We start from the raw sequence: 17,959 nt of genomic DNA on the forward strand, positions 1-17,959 counted from the left end.
CCACCCTGTGGCCAGAGGGAATGAGGATCATGGTGTGCCAGTGGTGAAATTCCGTCTTAAGGCTCCAGAGCTGAGGCAGGGAGGATCGGGTCCCACCACAGCCACTTCAGACCAGCTCCAACTAGACCCCTCTCAGCCCCCACAGCCACCCAGCCCCCACACTCACCATTTTCCAGCTTCTGGGGTGTCCTGGTGTTCTCCCTATGGATCTCCCAGTATCTGCAAGTCACAGGATGACAGAGGTTGTGGAAGAGACACCTGGGAGCTCCTGGAGACGGAACAGTGGAAAGAAGACCCCAGGTGGGTTTCCGGAGCAACAGACAAAGGCCGAACCAGATCCTGGAAGCCGCCTTCTTCTTTCTGGCCGAGCATCTGATTGGGCAGTTCTCAATGCAGCATCTCTGATTGGATAGGGCCCAAGGCCCCACCCCTCTAGCCATGAGCGACAGGAGATGCGATCAGACAAAGGGCTGCACGAGGCCAGAGCAACAGATTCTTGGTTGGAGCTCTTTTTAGGCAGGGCTTTCTCCCTGCTCTGGGAACTCATCCTGCCTGGGGCTCATTTGTATTTAACCTTGAATGTAAATTGTACCCATTTATGAAATATATATATATAGTAAATATATGTTTTTCGGTTTTTTTTTTGTAAATATATGTTATTCACAAATGGAAACCTCATAATGAAAATTATTTTAAAGGTTGAGATTTTGCAAGCTTCCTGGCCTCTAGTTTTTTCAGGAGACAGCCTGAGCATTGAAAATGGAGGCACTCCTCTAAGGCAGCAATGTTAAACTGAATAAAATGTGAGCTACATTTTTCACTTAAAATTCTCTAGTAGCCACATAAAAGAAAAAGAAACAAGTAAAATTGATTGCAATAGTTTAACCCAAAATAAACAAAATATTACTATTTTTATATTTGGTAAATAAAAAAATTATTAATGAAGTATTTTTTTTTTTGGTACTGTATCTTGGAAACTCAGTGTATGTTTTAAGTGTGCAGCACATCTCAGTTCAGACCTGCCAAATTCCAGGGACTCAGTAGCATCCTGTGACCAGTGGCTGCCAAATTGAAGTTCAGCTCTGAGGGCTCTGATTCCCCTGACCTCAGAGCGGTGAAGGGCCTGAACCATGTTTTTTTGCGAAAGGCAAGGGAACGCCCTCTCTCTACCATCATCTCTCCTCAGGCCCAAGGGTGGTAGGGTCTGCAAGCAGAAAGTGTCGACAGGTAGACCACCACTTGCACCTGCTTCTTGGTGGGGGCCCATCCCTCTTCCAGAAATCATACACTGAACAAAAAATGAGGGGGCCCCAGGAGGAAGGAACCCCAAAATTGTGGTTACATAACTGTGCAAATACACTACAAAGTGTGAAATATATACTTAAAGCATGTGATTACTGTGACTGGGCAGGTTGATTGTGAAACTCAAGCTTTTGAGAGGTGTCTGAAGTCTGATAAGTGTATTCAGGGCCTCCAGGGATTAGTGGACCCCACATACTGATCTGAGGACCAGGCCTTGAGTCTCCAACAAGGGCACTGGGGGCAACAAAACTAGTTCCTCCTCTTCCTGTGGCCTGCACAAAGCAGCAGAGAGCTCAGGGCTGGGCTGGGAAGCAGGGCTGTGGAGCCCATGAGCAGCAGCAGGTAAGGGCCTGGCCAGCATCTACCCTTCACTTGAGCAGTACTTCGGCACCCGGGTGTGGGCCTGGCACATCACACAGGGGAAAACCTGATGGTCTTGTCGCCACAGAGCACATGCTCTCAGGCTTGGGACATTTCTACTTTAACTTATAGAAGACACACTACTCTAACTCACAGATTGTTAGGAACATGTAATGTAATCGAGGTAAGAATGACAGTTCTCAGTAACACCCACAGACATAATCTTGCACAAAGATTGTGGTAGCACCATTGTCTGTACTCGGAGGGATAGATAGAGCGCTCTCTTTCAAACTGTAGTGCTGCACTGTCTTCTACACATTCACCTGCAATTGTCACACCCCCATCTGATGATGAAACTCAGAATCCATCACTACAATGTGCAGGACGATGTTTGTCTTTTTTTTTTTTTTTTATGGAATGGGGCTGATGTGCTGTATCTTAGACATTTTTATAAAAGATGTATGTACTTTATCTAAACATCACAATAGAAATGTAAACGTCTTGCACAATAGTAGAGATAATTGTATAATAAAACCCCTCACAAGTAGTACCAATCAAGAAGCTTCCAAAATTTTTATTATTTTGCCATCATTTTCAAGGACCAACATCAGTCATCATAGTGGCATTTTAAAGTAAATATAACAGGCCAAATTATTTAGTTTATAGTAATTTCCCTAACCATATCTAATGAATCAGGAAAATCTAATGCAAATACTGCTATCCTACCTAAATATTAAAAATAATTTCTTGATATTAAATAAAAACTTGATTTCAGTAATTTTGTGATTGACATTTTAGGGGTCTACAACCACCATAGACTTTGCATGATACACCTTAAGGCTTTTCATACAAACCATATTTAGCCTAGAGACTCAAGTGACAAAATTGAATATATTTATTGGAGATAAAAGGCCACAGATAGACCATGATTACTGACAAAATTGTCAATTTAATGGACAAGTATTCCAAAGCACTTTATTCTGAAAACAGCTACAAGACAGAAAAAAAGATATATACCCTTGAAAATAATGTATATAAAGAAGGATGAAAATTTTGCTCAGTTTCCAGAGGAAGAAGAAGAGAATGCAGTGTCTAATCAAAATTTTGGCTCCACTGGACATGGAGAGAGGAAAAGAGAGAGAGAGAGTGCCAGTGATAGAGTGAGATTGTTTCAGAGAGAACAGCCTCAAATTTTAAAATGTTAGGAAGAAGCAGAATGTGGTATTCTAGGAATTGATGGCCAATGTCCTCTTACCATATAACAGAGAACACTTAGGTTGATGAGAAAGAGAAGACACTACCTAATGGAGAAAATGAAGGAAACAAAGTGTTAGAAAAAATGGTGACTTTTTATTTGGATCAGATCTCATAACAGAATGTGCAAAGATTACTTAATGTTATAGCTAAATCTTGTCATGGGGTCAAGCCTTCAGGAGAAGATGGCCAATCATGTCACACTAATCCCCAGGAACTGTGGGATTGAAACAGTGCACAGGCTCACCTGGGCAAGCTGGCTTACACATGGCCATGTAACTGTGTTTCCCCTTCTCATGGGCTGTAGAGTTATGATCTCATTCTCTCTCATACCGTTAGGCTAACATGTTTACTCAATTAAAATGTGAATGTTCTTTGTGCTTGGGCTGATGGCATTAATAAGTAGGAAATATAATAAATTTAGAGAAGAGAGACCAGCAGGAGCCCAGTCAGGAGACTGATGAAGGCATCACTGTGAGAGCCGTTGTGGCCCAGACCAGCGTGGACCCAGTGGTAATAGTGAGAAGTGGTCACATGTTGTGTATATGCTGAAGTACTTGCTACTAGGTGGGTTGTAGAATGTGAGATAAAGATAATAGTCCAGGATTAATCAAATCATTTGATCTGTGCTAATAAAAACATGAACTTGGAGGGGCGCGGTGGCTCACACTGTAAACCTAGCACTCTGGGAGGCCAAGGTGGGAGGATCGCTTGAGGTCAAGAGTTGAGACCAGCCTGAGCAAGAGCGAGACCCCATCTCTACTAAAAATAGAAAGAAATTATCTGGACAGCTAAAAAATATATATAGAAAAAAAGTAGCCAGGCATGGTGGCATGTGCCTGTAGTCCCAGCTACTCAGGAGGCTGAGGCAGGAGGATTGCTTGAGCCCAGGAGTTTGAGGTTGCTGTGAGCTAGGCTGACGCCACGACACTCTAGCCCAGGAAACAGAGTGAGACTCTGTCTCAACAACAAAAAAATTTAAAAAATAAATAAAAATAAACAAAAGAAGAAAAAACTATATGTGAATGTATCTTCTCTGCATATGATCTCCATAATTAATGAAAAACTAAAATAAATTAGTAGAACAAACACAATATTCTGTATTGATTTTAACATCTAGGAAAAAAGTCATCAAATAGTATAAGCTTAAGAGGACCAGCATGTCTTCTTGGGGGTCTGATGAAGAATTATGCTACAGACCATGAGCAACAACGATGAAATATTCCTGGGACCCAGACTTTTATCTGTTGTTAGGCTTAATACCAAGTTCATCATAATCATATTCTGAAACAATTACATCAGCGTTACACAGGAACTAAGGTTAAAATAAGATAGCAAGAGAAGTGGGCCATCATTCAATTCCTAAAGAGAAGCTACTACTTCCTAGCACGTGGTAGATAAATAAACATTTTGGATTGAAGAATGTAAGAACTCCAGCATTAAAGCTTCACTTTCTATATGATCATAAGAAAGAACAATGAAGACAACCTTTAGCAGGCCAGAAAGAAACAATGCTATATGCATAGTTAAAATCCTACTTAATATAGTGCATTATGATTGGATACCAGAGACATGTGAAAGAAAAAAAATCAGAAACTAGTTGTTTCGTTTCAAGCAAAGCATCCAAAAATAACTGTATTTTGCAAACTGCAGGAAAATCCACATAATTACTTACATTTAAAGATTCAACTTTATTTGAATATATTTTTGTAAATTCTCTTATAACTACTATGGACAGCATAGAGACTCTCATTTTTACATGTCAGCATAGTATAGAATCTCTGATAGGTGTTCTGTTACAGTCTGAACTTCATTTTATATTATGACTAAAAAAAGAGGGCGTTCCAAGCAGATTTCTAAATTTTCACCCTTATTTTCATTGTATTATTCCAATACTCGTATCCCCGGTATCACGGTGATTCAAATTTCGCTTCAATGTTCAATGAGCATAGATTCATTTAAAATATTTATCGAGTATGTAACAAATGAAAAGTAGTCTCCTAGATAATAAAGAAACAGTAGTGATGAAACAGACACACTTCCACCCCCATAAAATTTACAGTCTGGCAGAAAAAGCTGAAAGACTACAGAATGGATAAATATAGAGAGATATAGCCCTAAATATAGGAAAGGCCTCATTCAGGAACTGTTTCTTCAAACTAAGACCTGAATATGAGTACATTTTATCAGGAAAGGAAGGAGGAGATCAAGGTACAAAAGCAGCACAGGAGTGAGTGAGACACATTTCAGGATCTGTTATAAGACATGGTTCAAATAGCAACTGAGTGGTGTTTCCATGGAACAGAATTTTTCTTAATTTCAATAAATACTTTTAGGTTCCAAGAATTGTTTAGAATTCATGATCTACTCAGCAATATAAATTGAGATAGGATCATGAAAGTGACTATAGATTTTACTGCACTAAATTCTAGGGAGGATTTTCCTTACATTTCATATGAAATGTGTTACATGTGTTACATTTATCAAAATTTGTTGCATAAAAATGATAGCATGTTGACATCTTACCTGCAGTGAGTTCAAGAGGACACCATGCTTTCCAGATTTGATTTTCTGGTAATAAAATTTTTTATATCCTGAGGAAAAAGTATGCTGTTACTTTCCCACAAATATAGAACATCTTAGAGGTACTAGTGTGGTAGATGGCTATGTTTCTAGGAATATACAAGGTTATAGAATAAACATGGTATAAGTTCCTGGGGAGCTCACTTTACTCTATAGCAAGAAACTTAAAATGTTTTACATTAAAATAAATGCAACTGCATTATTTTACAGTAGAATGTAAAATTTATATAAACTTTTAAAACATTAGCATTTGAAGAGATTTTATAGGTACAGTGAGTAAAGTTATACTTCCATGCCTTTTTTATTCTCTTCTCCTATAATGTCTGCAAGTGGTATAGTAATTTCAAATAAATTTTAAAATAGAAACTGATCATTTGAACTTGTCTCATTTCCATAGTATACTAGTTGACTCTGATTACTCAGTACTTACTCTTCTACATGTGAAATGCAGATTCATGTAAGTTTTCCATGATGAAGACCTGAATCTTTTTTTTTTTTTTTTTTTTTTTGAGACAGAGTCTCACTTTGTTGCCCGGGCTAGAGTGAGTGCCATGGCGTCAGCCTAGCTCACAGCAACCTGAAACTCCTGGGCTTAAGCGATCCTCCTGCCTCAGCCTCCCGAGTAGCTGGGACTACAGGCGTGTGCCACCATGCCCGGCTATTTCTTCCTATATATATTTTAGTTGGCCAGATAATTTCTTTCTATTTTTTAGTAGAGACGGGGTCTCGCTCTTGCTCAGGCTGATCTCGAACTCCTGACCTCGAGCGATCCTCCCACCTCGGCCTCACAGAGTGCTAGGATTACAGGCGTGAGCTGATGCGCCCCGCCAAGACCTGAATCTTTTTCAAAGTCATTATCAAATTCAAATTAGTGATTCATTTAAAAAACAAATTGTATATGATAAATTATTTGGTATCTATTTCAAGTTCTATGCAACTTCATATCCAGGGCAACGGATCACAGCAAAGGATTTGGTTATCTGACTGGTGCCATATTTTGTCTTTCATAGGCTACTCCAAGATTTCTATAATGCTGGTAGCTTGCAAGGAAGTGGAGCCCCCAGCCTGCCCATCCCCATACACCCAGCCAATTGCAGTCCTCACCTTGATCATGGTGAGGTAGGAAGTGTGGTCAAGCCCACCTTGCTGCTGTTCATCTCCACCTGCTAAGTCACTGTATGCCTTGCAGTGGACTCCACCTCACTGCCCAGCACCGCTGTCTAGTTGGCCGGCAGCGCTGCATGCAAAGTGGGCTTGTGAGGAGAGCGCTCTGCCAGGGTGGATGGGGACCGGGGGTTCCCCCTTTCCTGTCTCCTGCTATGGCACTTACCCAGCATGTATTGCCAGATGCTGTCAAACTTTAATGAATACAAAGAAACACACCCTATAGTTTTTTCTCCCCCTTTACAAATCTTACTGGAAAACTGTTCAGAAATCAAAATCTGTGTTTGTTAGGATTTCATTCTGTCAGGTTTTTAAGAAATAATATATGTCATGTAAAGTGTATGTAAACCATGACAGTTGACATTTTTCCATGTATCAATAAGTTGTCTGACAGTGGCCCAATGTAACTTGCAGAAAACAACTGGGTATTACATTCAAAATAGCAATCATGCCTTAGTTGTCCTTTACCAAACTCTTTCAGACAGTGTTCTTTTTAAAATTTTTTTTATAATTTTCTAAATTTATTTTACTAAAGCTGTTGCCTATAGAAAACAAATAACAGAAAAAGTATTTTATCTGCTATTATTATTAACTTTTATTATCTGTGTCTGTCAGCTTAGGAAATGATGTATTTTTTCTGTGAAAGTATCTTTCACAGGTTCTCTTAGGTAATTGGGATGTTTAAACAGATATACCAGGAGAAAATCATTGTATATTTTGAAAAAAATACATATTTGCAGTTTAAGATATAGTTTCTGAAGCCTGACCCTGGCCGGAGTTATTCCGGGCGTATTACACATTGTCTGCCTGATCTATCAACATTGCACAGAGGTTGACAATGAGGAATGTGGGCAAGGTCAGAGTAGGGTAAATGAATACATTTTTTTTTTTATTGTGAAGGCTTAAGCTAAATTGTCTTGCTATTTAAAACTGTATTTCTGGCCAGGCGCGGTGGCTCACGCCTGTAATCCTAGCACTCTAGGAGGCCGAGGTGGGCGGATCGTTTGAGCTCAGGAGTTCGAGACCAGCCTGAGCAAGAGTGAGACCCCATCTCTACTAAAAATAGAAAGAAATTATATGGACAGCTAAAAATATATATAGAAAAAATTAGCCGGGCATGGTGGTGCATGCCTGTAGTCCCAGCTACTCGGGAGGCTGAGACAGGAGGATCGCTTGAGCTCAGGAGTTTGAGGTTGCTGTGAGCTAGGCTGACGCCACGGCACTCACTCTAGCCTGGGCAACAGAGTGAGACTCTGTCTCAAAAACAAAAACAAAACAAAACAAAAAAAAAAAAAACTGTATTTCTGAGGATTTCTGTACACGGAAAGAGTAAATTGAACCTGACTCATTTTATATCAGGAAAATCTCCACAACATGTATAAGAAAAATAGATGAAGTTATTTGCATGAAGCTACAGCATTGAAATACTCTGTTGTTCTTGTTTTTATATTTTTGCATGAAAAAAATAAAGAAGGAGTTAAAGCCAAGTTTAAATTTTATATTAAAGCAAGTTATAGCTTTTTAATTGAGTTCCATGGTACTTAATAGTGTGATTTTTCAAAAGATGTACTATGGGATGATGGTTCTAAATTTACTTTTTACTCTTAGTGCAGCTAGTGCTAAATAAAATGTTTTAAAGCTTATCAGAAACTCAAATATATGCTATATAAAATATATTCATATATGACAATTAGAGTTAGGCTTATAACAATCATAAGTTCACCCAACAAAAAAGCAAAAAATGCATAGACCAAATACTGACAAACTGAAGGGAAAAATAAATCATACAAGAATAAATACAAAATAAATCATACAAGAATAAAATACAAAAATAAATCATACAAGAGTTAGAGACTTCAATATCATACTTTCAATAATTAATAAAAAAATTCAGAAGATCAACAGGATATAGAAAACTTGTTCTACTATGCATACTAACTAGACCCAACAGACATGTATAGTGTGTTCCATCCCAAAAGATCAGAATATATATTTTTCTTAAGTGCACATAAACATTTTTCAGGATAAATTGTATTTTATATCATATAAAATCAATAATAAAATTAAAAGAATTTTACAAATGCAAAGAAGATTCTCTGAGCACAATAAAAGTAAATTAAAAATTAATGACAGCTAGAAATTTGGTGAACTCAAAAATATGTAAACATTAAATGTGAAATACTGAATAACCAATGTGTCAAAGAAGAAATCAGAAAGAAAATTGAAAAAATATTTTGAGGTGAATGAAAAAAAATGATTCTTCTTTAAAAAATGCGATGCAGAAAAACCATGCTGAGAAGGCAATTTATAGTAGTAAATGCCTAAATTAAAAAGGAAGAAAGATATAAAATCAATAACTTGAACTTTCTCAAATAATTTTAAGGATGTTACAATTGCCAGAAGTATACTCACAAACACAATCCTGGGCATGAATAGAACAACACACACACACACACACTCACACACTCACACACAAAATCTCTTAGACCTATTTCTCCACATTTCTTGGGATGAGTTTATCAAAACCATTTCACTTCTTTATAGATACCACTTTGACAAGTCTTTTTCTCTCTCTCTCTCTTTTTTTTTTTGAGACAAAGTCTCGCTCTGTTGCCTAGGCTAGAGTGCGTGCCATGGCATCAGCCTAGCTCACAGCAACCTCAAACTCCTGGGCTCAAGCAATCCTACTGCCTCAGCCTCCTGAGTAGCTGGGACTACAGGCATGAGCTACCATGCCCGGCTAATTTTTTCTATATATATTTTTAGTTTTCCAGCTAATTGCTTTCTATTTTTAGTACAGACAGGGTCTCGCTCTTGCTCAGGCTGGTCTCGAACTTCTGACCTTGAGCGATCCTCCTGCCTTGGCCTCCCAGAGGGCTAGGATTACAGGCATGAGCCACCACACTCGGCCAAGTCTTTCTCTTGAATGACTTTTATTGTCATTAACGTGCACCTACCCCCATCTTATGTTTTACTTTCTTAGCTCAGAGAGATATGAGAAAAGATACAAAAGTTTTCTTTTTCCTTAATTCAACAGCCAACACAGAATATTTCTGTGACTTTTGGTCACCAAAACATTTGAGAATTTCTCCCCATCATTGGCAAATTCTGCAGCAGACACCAGCTGGGGGTTCTATAATTCAATTCCATTCTGACACTATCTAGCTGGAGCTCCAGTGTTCTCTCCTGGTGTGGGTGCCCCACCAGCCAGGAACCTCCATGTATCCAGCTCTCCAGAAGCTCTAGGAATCTAGTAAATTTGAACATTTATGGAATCTCCATTAGGTAGGCATGATTGATTAAATCATTGACAATAGTTGATCAACTTAACCTTGAGCCTCTCCCGCCTTCGAGGTTGAGGGTGGGGCTAATAAATAATCTTATCGGAGTGAGATTGTGTCTTTGAGTAAGAGACTGCAACATCCAGATGAAGGTGGCATTGCTCCTATATGTGGGGAGAAGACACGTTTACAGGCTGTACAACTGACTCTCTCTGAACTTAGAAAGAGGAGTTCTGCTTGCTTCATTTCCCAATTCGCTCCAGTCTTTCTCCATCTCTTCAGTTTCACCACCAGCTGCACATGCATCACAGCCCTTCTCCTTCCCTGCCTGCCTTGTGGCTACAACATGAAACCATGAGGTGTGAAAACTGCATTCTTGCACCAAGTCAGTGCCTCAGAGGGCTCTTCAGACTGGCTGGTGTCAGCAGACCCATGGGAATCCAGGACTCAGAAAACATCTTATATGTGGAATCAAAGGGTGAATCTCAAAGAAATAGAGAATAGAGACTAGATAGAAAGGTGGTTACCACAGGCTGGGGCAGGGAGAAGGGAGGGATGGAGGGAAGATATTTATGGAAAAATACAAAGTTTCAATTAGACTGGAGGACTAAGTGATCTATTGCACTGCATGGTGACCACAGGTAATGGTAATGTATTGTATTTTTCAAAATTGCAAAAATAGAATTTTCGTTTTCTCAAGATAAATTGGTGAGGTGATGGATATGATAATTAGCTTGACTGAAATTTTCCATAATGTATACATACATCAAAACATCACATTTTACCCCATAAACATACAAAATTTTTATTTGTCAATTTAAAAAATGACAAAGTCAAAGGAATTGCAGCCAGTTTCAGTCCTGGTGATATTGATCTTTGGCCACCACCTGGTGGTGACCACCTCCAAATGGAGAAGGAAGCATAGGGTGAGAAGTGACCACTTTTTCTCTGGAGCCAAAATCAGGACTCAGCTCCTGGCTGTGGATGGGGGTGTGTTCTTTTGAAGAATTCTCCCCAATTAGTGCCTTCCCCCCAACAAAAGCCTTGACATCCTCCAAGGAGCCCCCAACCCACTCCAATGGCTCTGCTGGCCCGCAACTCACAAAAAAGCCAAGGTTGAGACCTGAGGTTGGAGAAGGAACTACCAGCTGGGAGGATTCTAGGGCTCCATAGGGAATTGCTTTTATTTAGACTCATAGAATTTCCTTTAGTTCAAGCAGGCAGCTTTTCTGATCCTCAGTGGCAAACACACAACACTATACACACACACACACACACACACATACACACACACCTCCCCCAGGAGCAACACTTTAATGTATGTGAATGTATTTTGTTCCAGCAGTGATCAGTTTCATCTCCAATATAATCTGGGTTGCTTTTTTTTTTTTTCTTCTCATGTAACACATGGAAACTGAGTTTCTCACACGTCTGTGAAAAGAGTACAGGCAATGTTGCTTTTTCTTAATTTTCTGGAGCCCTGTAGAAATAATTTCCTGGTAGCATTTTTCATCCAATCATTGCTCAAAAGCATTGATGTGGCATCCACACCCTAATTAGGACTTTGTTATGGATTTTTATTCTTTTTTAATAGAAATAGAGGGCCTTCGGGTTTCTTTCTTTTATCTTCTTCTTTTTTTCTTCACTACTCAAGAAAAAATGTCCTCTGTTTCCATGAAGTGGAGCCACCATCTTACTTCACAGGTTCCATTTATAGTCCCCCTGCTACCCTCTCTAGCTTGTTAATCAGCACAGCCCATTTCTGACCTCCTGCACTTCTCAAGTGACCCGGACAGTAGTCAAGAACAGGTGAGCCCCACCCTTCTAGTCTGTTCTCCTTTCCTTCAAAGCATCAAGGAGGATGCCCCAGGCTCTGCCTCTGTCAGCTTATACAGCTTTGCTGTACTTTGCAGTTGCGTTAGATGGTTGCCCTCTGTCCAGGAAGCTATGTCATTTGGTATCACCAATGGATTGACACCCAAGAACAATTTATCCATATAATTTTTTCTGAAAGGGCTCAACCCTGGAAGCGAAATGAAACCCTGAGAATATTCTGCCAAAGTGTCCTGGGCCAGGGATATTGGTCTGGGTTTGAGACAGACAACCTCTCCCAATCCTTGCACCTCCTGGGCCAGGAATTGGAAATCTTATGAGGGCACTTACTGGGGAAGAAGGTGGAGGAGGGGAAGAGCCCTAGGAAGGTGCTGGTTGTTCCTGTGTTCCCAGTGGAGGTTAGAACTCTCTGCAGACAGACATTCTCCTTCCTCATTTTTGGTTCACCAATACACATGGAGGCAAGAGAAACTTCACTTCATGTTTTCATTTTTATATGTATTTTATTTACTTTATTATTTTATAAAAGATACGTATTTAAATAACCAGATGCTTGATTTGAAAGGGAAAGTATGTATGATTCATTCCTCTCTAAGTATCATTTATGCCTTTGTAAGGACAGATTTCTCCTATGTGTAACAAAAAAGTTATGAAAGTGTCCTTGGTTTTATGATGATATATAAAAATCATGAAAATTCTCCAGTTGAAAAGCGTATGCAATGATTATTGTGTTTTTTGGTGTCATTAAATTAAGTCCTGGAATATAAAGATAAGAGCTGAGGGAGCAGCCACTGGTGGAGAAAGAGAGTCTCTTCAGAGAACCAATATTTCTCCCCATCTCCACTGGACGCCCATCAACAGAGACCACTGTCCTTTAGTAATATGCTTGTGCACATAAACAAGATACTTTACGTACAATAACGGAATGCAGAAGGGGAAGGGAGAATAGTAGAGAAAAAGATAGTATACCACTAGGACCTGGTGGGACCATACTGGGGTTTTCCACATGAGAATATCTGCTTGGTCTGTGAGAGGAGTGTGTGGGAAAAATAGCACGTCTGTTTTTACTACACACTCCTCTGCTGCTGGAACATGTCAATTATACAGTGGTGCCAACAACAAATATCTTTGCAGAATCCTGCTGTGAGCTATGCAATGGGGTTGGACATGTAAATAAAAGACAAAACACTGCAGGATACTGAATAAATTATTATTGATTCTAATCATATTATGATTTTAAAAATAATAAATGTATAACAGTTAAAGACAATGTAATTATTATTAAATTGTACTTCAATATAAGATAAATTCATAAAGGTGCACATAGAAGGCATGAAAATAAGTACATTGAAAAATTATTGGAGAGATTCATAGTGAGATGAGATGACATTGCAAAATTTTTTAAACAGAAAGTTTTGAAGGCTTTGAGGCTTTTTCCTGCTATATGAAACCCAAAATCACAATGTAACTTGCTCCTTAAATGTGCCTTCCATTATTTTAACACAGAAAATAATCTCAACATAATAACAACACAGCTTTTCCATAATAACAGGTAGTGAAGCACATCATACACCAACCATTAGAGAAAATATACATTTAACTCATTGTCACATAGACACATGGTTTTGTTTTTTTTTTTTGAGACACAGTCTCGCTCTGTTGCCTGGGTTAGAGTGCCATGGCGTTGGCCTAGCTCACAGCAACCTCAAACTCCTGAGTTTAAGCAATGCTTCTGCCTCAGCCTCCCGAGTAGCTGGGACTACAGGCATGTGCCACCATGCCCGGCTAATTTTTTTCTATATACATTTTTAGCTGTCCAGATCATTTCTTTCTATTTTTAGTAGAGACGAGGTCTTGCTCTTGCTCAGGCTGGTCTCAAACTCCTGACCTCGAGCCATCCTCCTGCCTCAGCCTCCCAGAGTGCTAGGATTACAGACATGAGCCACTGCGCTCGGCTGACACATGGTTTTTGTACAGCAGTTAATTTTGCACTATAGTTCCACTTAATTATAATCACAAACTTGGAGATTTTGTACCAATAATTTTATTTTCCAGAAAATAGTGTCTGTATTTAAGCAGAAGAGGTTAATTTCAAAATGACAATCATAGACAATTTAAGTATCAGCTTAAATTTACTAAGATAAAACATCAATTTCCATTACTATAGATTAAATGGTATTAGGAGAAGATAAAGATCAGTGTAGGGTCTTGGACCTCTAGTCTATTTCCAAGAGGTCAGCCGTTGGCTCAGGAATTATTTTTCTATCCTGAGTGGATTTGGCACAGGGCCCATTGGAAATCTAGAAGAATCTCTTTTCCACACATGAGCATTTTCCTAGAATCCTGATAAGCCTCCTTCCTTTACAGACTCTGTCTCCCTAAAATACTAACCTCAACAGAGATGTGGTAACAAAACTAGCATGGTACTGGCATAAAAACAGACATACAGATCAATGGAACAGAATAGATAATCCAGAAATAAATTCACATATCTATAGTGAACTTATGTTTGACAAAGATTCCAAGAACATACAATGAGGAAAGGAAAGTCTCTTTAATAAATGGTGCTTGAGGCCGGGTGCGGTGGCTCACGCCTGTAATCCTAGCACTCTGGGAGGCCGAGGTGGGCGGATCGTTTGAGCTCAGGAGTTCGAGACCATCCTGAGCAAGAGCGAGACCCCATCTCTACTAAAAACAGAAAGAAATTATATGGACAGCTAAAAATATATATAGAAAAAATTAGCCGGGCATGGTGGCACATGCCTGTAGTCCCAGCTACTCGGGAGGCTGAGACAGGAGGATCGCTTGAGCTCAGGAGTTTGAGGTTGCTGTGAGCTAGGCTGACGCCACGGCACTCACTCTAGCCTGGGCAACAGAGTGAGACTCTGTCTCAAAAATAAATAAATAAATAAATGGTGCTTGAAAAACTGGATGTCCATATGCAGAAAAATGAAACTAGACCCATATCTTTTGCCATATACAAAAATCAAATCAAAATGGATTAATGACTTAAATCTAAATCTGAAACTATGAAACTACTAAAAGAAAACACTGGGGGAGCACTTCAGGACATTCGTCTGTCTCCACATAGAAAGATATAAAATAAATGTACTCACCATCAAATTGGTTTTAACTGCTCAACACCTAAGTGCACATACAGGAATAACATTCATCAGGCATTGGGCTGATGGGAGCAGAGAGGAGGGGATGGGTATATACATACATAAGGAGTGCGATGAACATCATCTGGGGGATGGACATGCTTGAAGCTCTCACTGGGAGAGGGGGAAGGGCAATATACATAACCTAAACATTTGTACCCCCATAATATGCTGAAATAAAAAAAAAATAAAAAGTAACATATTTACAGATAATTAAAAATAAAAGTATTTGAAACAATACAATAAAACTAAAATTAAAAGCAAACGCTGCTCTGGGAAAAAGTATTTGTAACATATAACAGAAACAGTGACAATCCTTATTATAAAAGAAGGTAAATATTTTCAATCTATAAAGAACTCTTATAAGTCAACAAGAAAGAAACATACAATAGAAAAATTGGACAATAGACAAATAGGTCACAAAAAATACTAGCAAAGAAATCTTCACTGAATATTAAAAACAATACATAATGAAAAACTGCAGTTTATGTCTGATACTTAGGAGTAATTCAATAGTAGGAAATCCACTGGTAATATTCATCATTTTCATTGAGATAAATAGAATAGTTACATGATTGTGTTTATAGATGCAAAAATGCCCATTTAGCAGAATTTAACATACAATACTCTTTATTTAAAACCATCAAAATGAGAAATTAGAAGATCTTTTCAAATTGACAAAACAGTCATTTTCATTCTCATGAAAAAGATGAGATTACTACTATTTTCAGAAACAATACTAAAAAGCACAATATTCTATAAAAAATCTATAGTATTTATTAAATTTTCAGTGAGCTTTATCAAAGGCAATTGAAGGAAAAAGAAGAAATGAGAATAAATATGTAGACTCAATTTGCACATGATATGATTATATATATGGAAACATGAAAGAATTGGTAGGAAAAAACCTAATACAAAAATAGTTCAGCAGACTAATGCAATATAACATTGATGCACAAAATTGTAGCCTTTCTAAGTATAATTGACAGTTATTCATGAATATAGTGTGTGAAGAATACAATAAAAAGCGTGACATACATTTTAAAAAGTAAAAGAAAATTACCTAGGGAAAAAAATCTAATTAAAAATGTGCAGAGTCTATATGAGCCAAAAAAATAAAGAATTCCAGAAATATATGAATGAAGACTTAAACAAATGAAAAGTTGCATTTTATTTTTAGATAGAAAAACTCAATAAGATAAAGAAGGCATTTATCCTTAAACTCACTTCAGCTTTGTATTTGATCTCATAATAGCTTATGTCAGTTTTTTTTTTTTGCTAGCAATGATGTCTCAAAGTGCACATGGAAGAGCAAACATGTAAGAATAGCCAAAATCCTTGAGAAAGAAACACGGTGAGGGAGTCTGGTCCTATGATAAATTAAAACACATTATTACATAAAATATTCTATAATAAAGCAGTATGATATTGATGCAAAAATAGGCAAACAGACCAAGGCAATAGAAAATTCAGAAATCCATAACGTGCATAGGAGAAAATATGCAATAAAAACTACAGAGGAGGAAACTTTATTAATACTTGGTGTTTGGGGAACTGCATATTCCTGAAAAAAAGGTGAATATGGATACATTCTTTACATGCTATAGTAAGATAAACGGTAAAGGAGAAATATAAATGGCAAAAAATCAAAACATACAAATAGTAGAAAACATTGATAAATATTTTTTGTTACAGTCTGACTTTCACGCCAAAAAATCAGTAATCTGCCATTCTGCTTCTGCAAACCTGCTTGCTCCTGCTTACTCAAGTTAGTACCCCCAACACAGAAATTCCTAAGTGACTACAACACCCATGTTCTGCATAAGATGATTACAGCCCCCACGTTTTGCGTGAAGCTATTACGACACTCATGTTTTGCGTGAACAAGATATGGCCCAGAGCCCAAACTGCCCAGATCCTGTTACACCAAAGATAAGAAAATGATGTAATGCTTACTCAAGGCCTTTTGTACACGTGCTTGCTCTGTCTTAGTAATTGTCCACCCACAAACCTACAATATAAAAACTTTCTGTTTCAAAGGCTCACTGCTGCTTTCTGTGCCACCTTTGGGTGTGCAGAGAGTAGTCGCTGGCCAGCTAACAAACACTCCTGATTTGGCTCAATTCGGTCTTTAGGTGGTCATTTCTCGCATCTCAGATCATAACATTTTTATAAGCTGTGATAAATCTGGCTTATGACTCAAACCAAGAAATGTTAATAAAAGAAAAGATTGATAAAGTATACAATAGAAAACCAACACTGTGTATGGCAGGCAGCACCATAGGTCAAGTAAAAAGGAAAACGCCAAAGGGGACATCTTTTGCAACTTACATAACAGACAAAAGGAAGCACACATCTGTTTGTTTAGAAAACAAGGAAGTTCTCAAAACATGCGGTTTCATGGCACAAAGACAAAGGAGGCAATGTGAAGGGTCCCTCACTCATCTAACATGGGATAATTTGAGGTCAAAAATAAACTTATTTCAGCATATTGTGGGGGTACAAAAGTTTAGGTTATGTATATTGCCCTTGCCTCCCACCCCAGTCAGAGCTTCAAACGTGTCCATCCCCTAGACAGTGCGCATCGCGCTCATTATGTATGTATTGAAGAACAGGAATTGATAGTAGGAAAATGTGTGCTCTTTTTGATTCTAACTGATGCTATTCGCTTCTGTGACTATGCTTGCTTTTAGTTGTTTAATAAATATAGTTAATCAGAATGAAAAACAGAGATAAGAACAAAGGTAACTCCATGATAGGCTAGGCTTCGTGGATGTGAGAAGCCTAGTTCTGCTTCTGTATATATGGCTTGCTGGCTTGGTGCTTAGTGTAAGTGGAGCCATGGCAGGCTTCACTAAAGTAAAGGAAAACAAAGCCCCGGGGAGGTAACCGCAAGTTATTTCCTGATAAAGGGCTGGAGAGTCCAGGGGCCTCCAACCAACTAAGTAGATAAGAAGAGCAAGACATGATCAGCGCATGAACGGCTTGTGCAGGGCGTGTGTTCCCAGAATCGCTTGTAAC

At 38.5% G+C, this 17,959-nt stretch overlaps 1 protein-coding gene across 1 annotated transcript in view; it reads left to right on the plus strand.

Moving 5' to 3' along the window:
* Positions 1 to 203: 203 nt before the first annotated feature.
* The window catches only part of LOC138382415 (KRAB domain-containing protein 5-like), a 35,372-nt gene continuing 17,616 nt past the window's right edge, over positions 204 to 17,959 (plus strand). The window contains exons 1-2 of the mRNA XM_069466927.1: positions 204 to 300; positions 6,510 to 6,613. Coding sequence (XP_069323028.1) covers positions 204 to 300; positions 6,510 to 6,613 — 201 coding nt within the window. The remainder of the gene's footprint in view (positions 301 to 6,509; positions 6,614 to 17,959) is intronic.

This window comes from Eulemur rufifrons, chromosome 4 (assembly GCF_041146395.1).
Source record: "Eulemur rufifrons isolate Redbay chromosome 4, OSU_ERuf_1, whole genome shotgun sequence".
NCBI classification, from domain to species: Eukaryota; Metazoa; Chordata; class Mammalia; order Primates; family Lemuridae; genus Eulemur; species Eulemur rufifrons.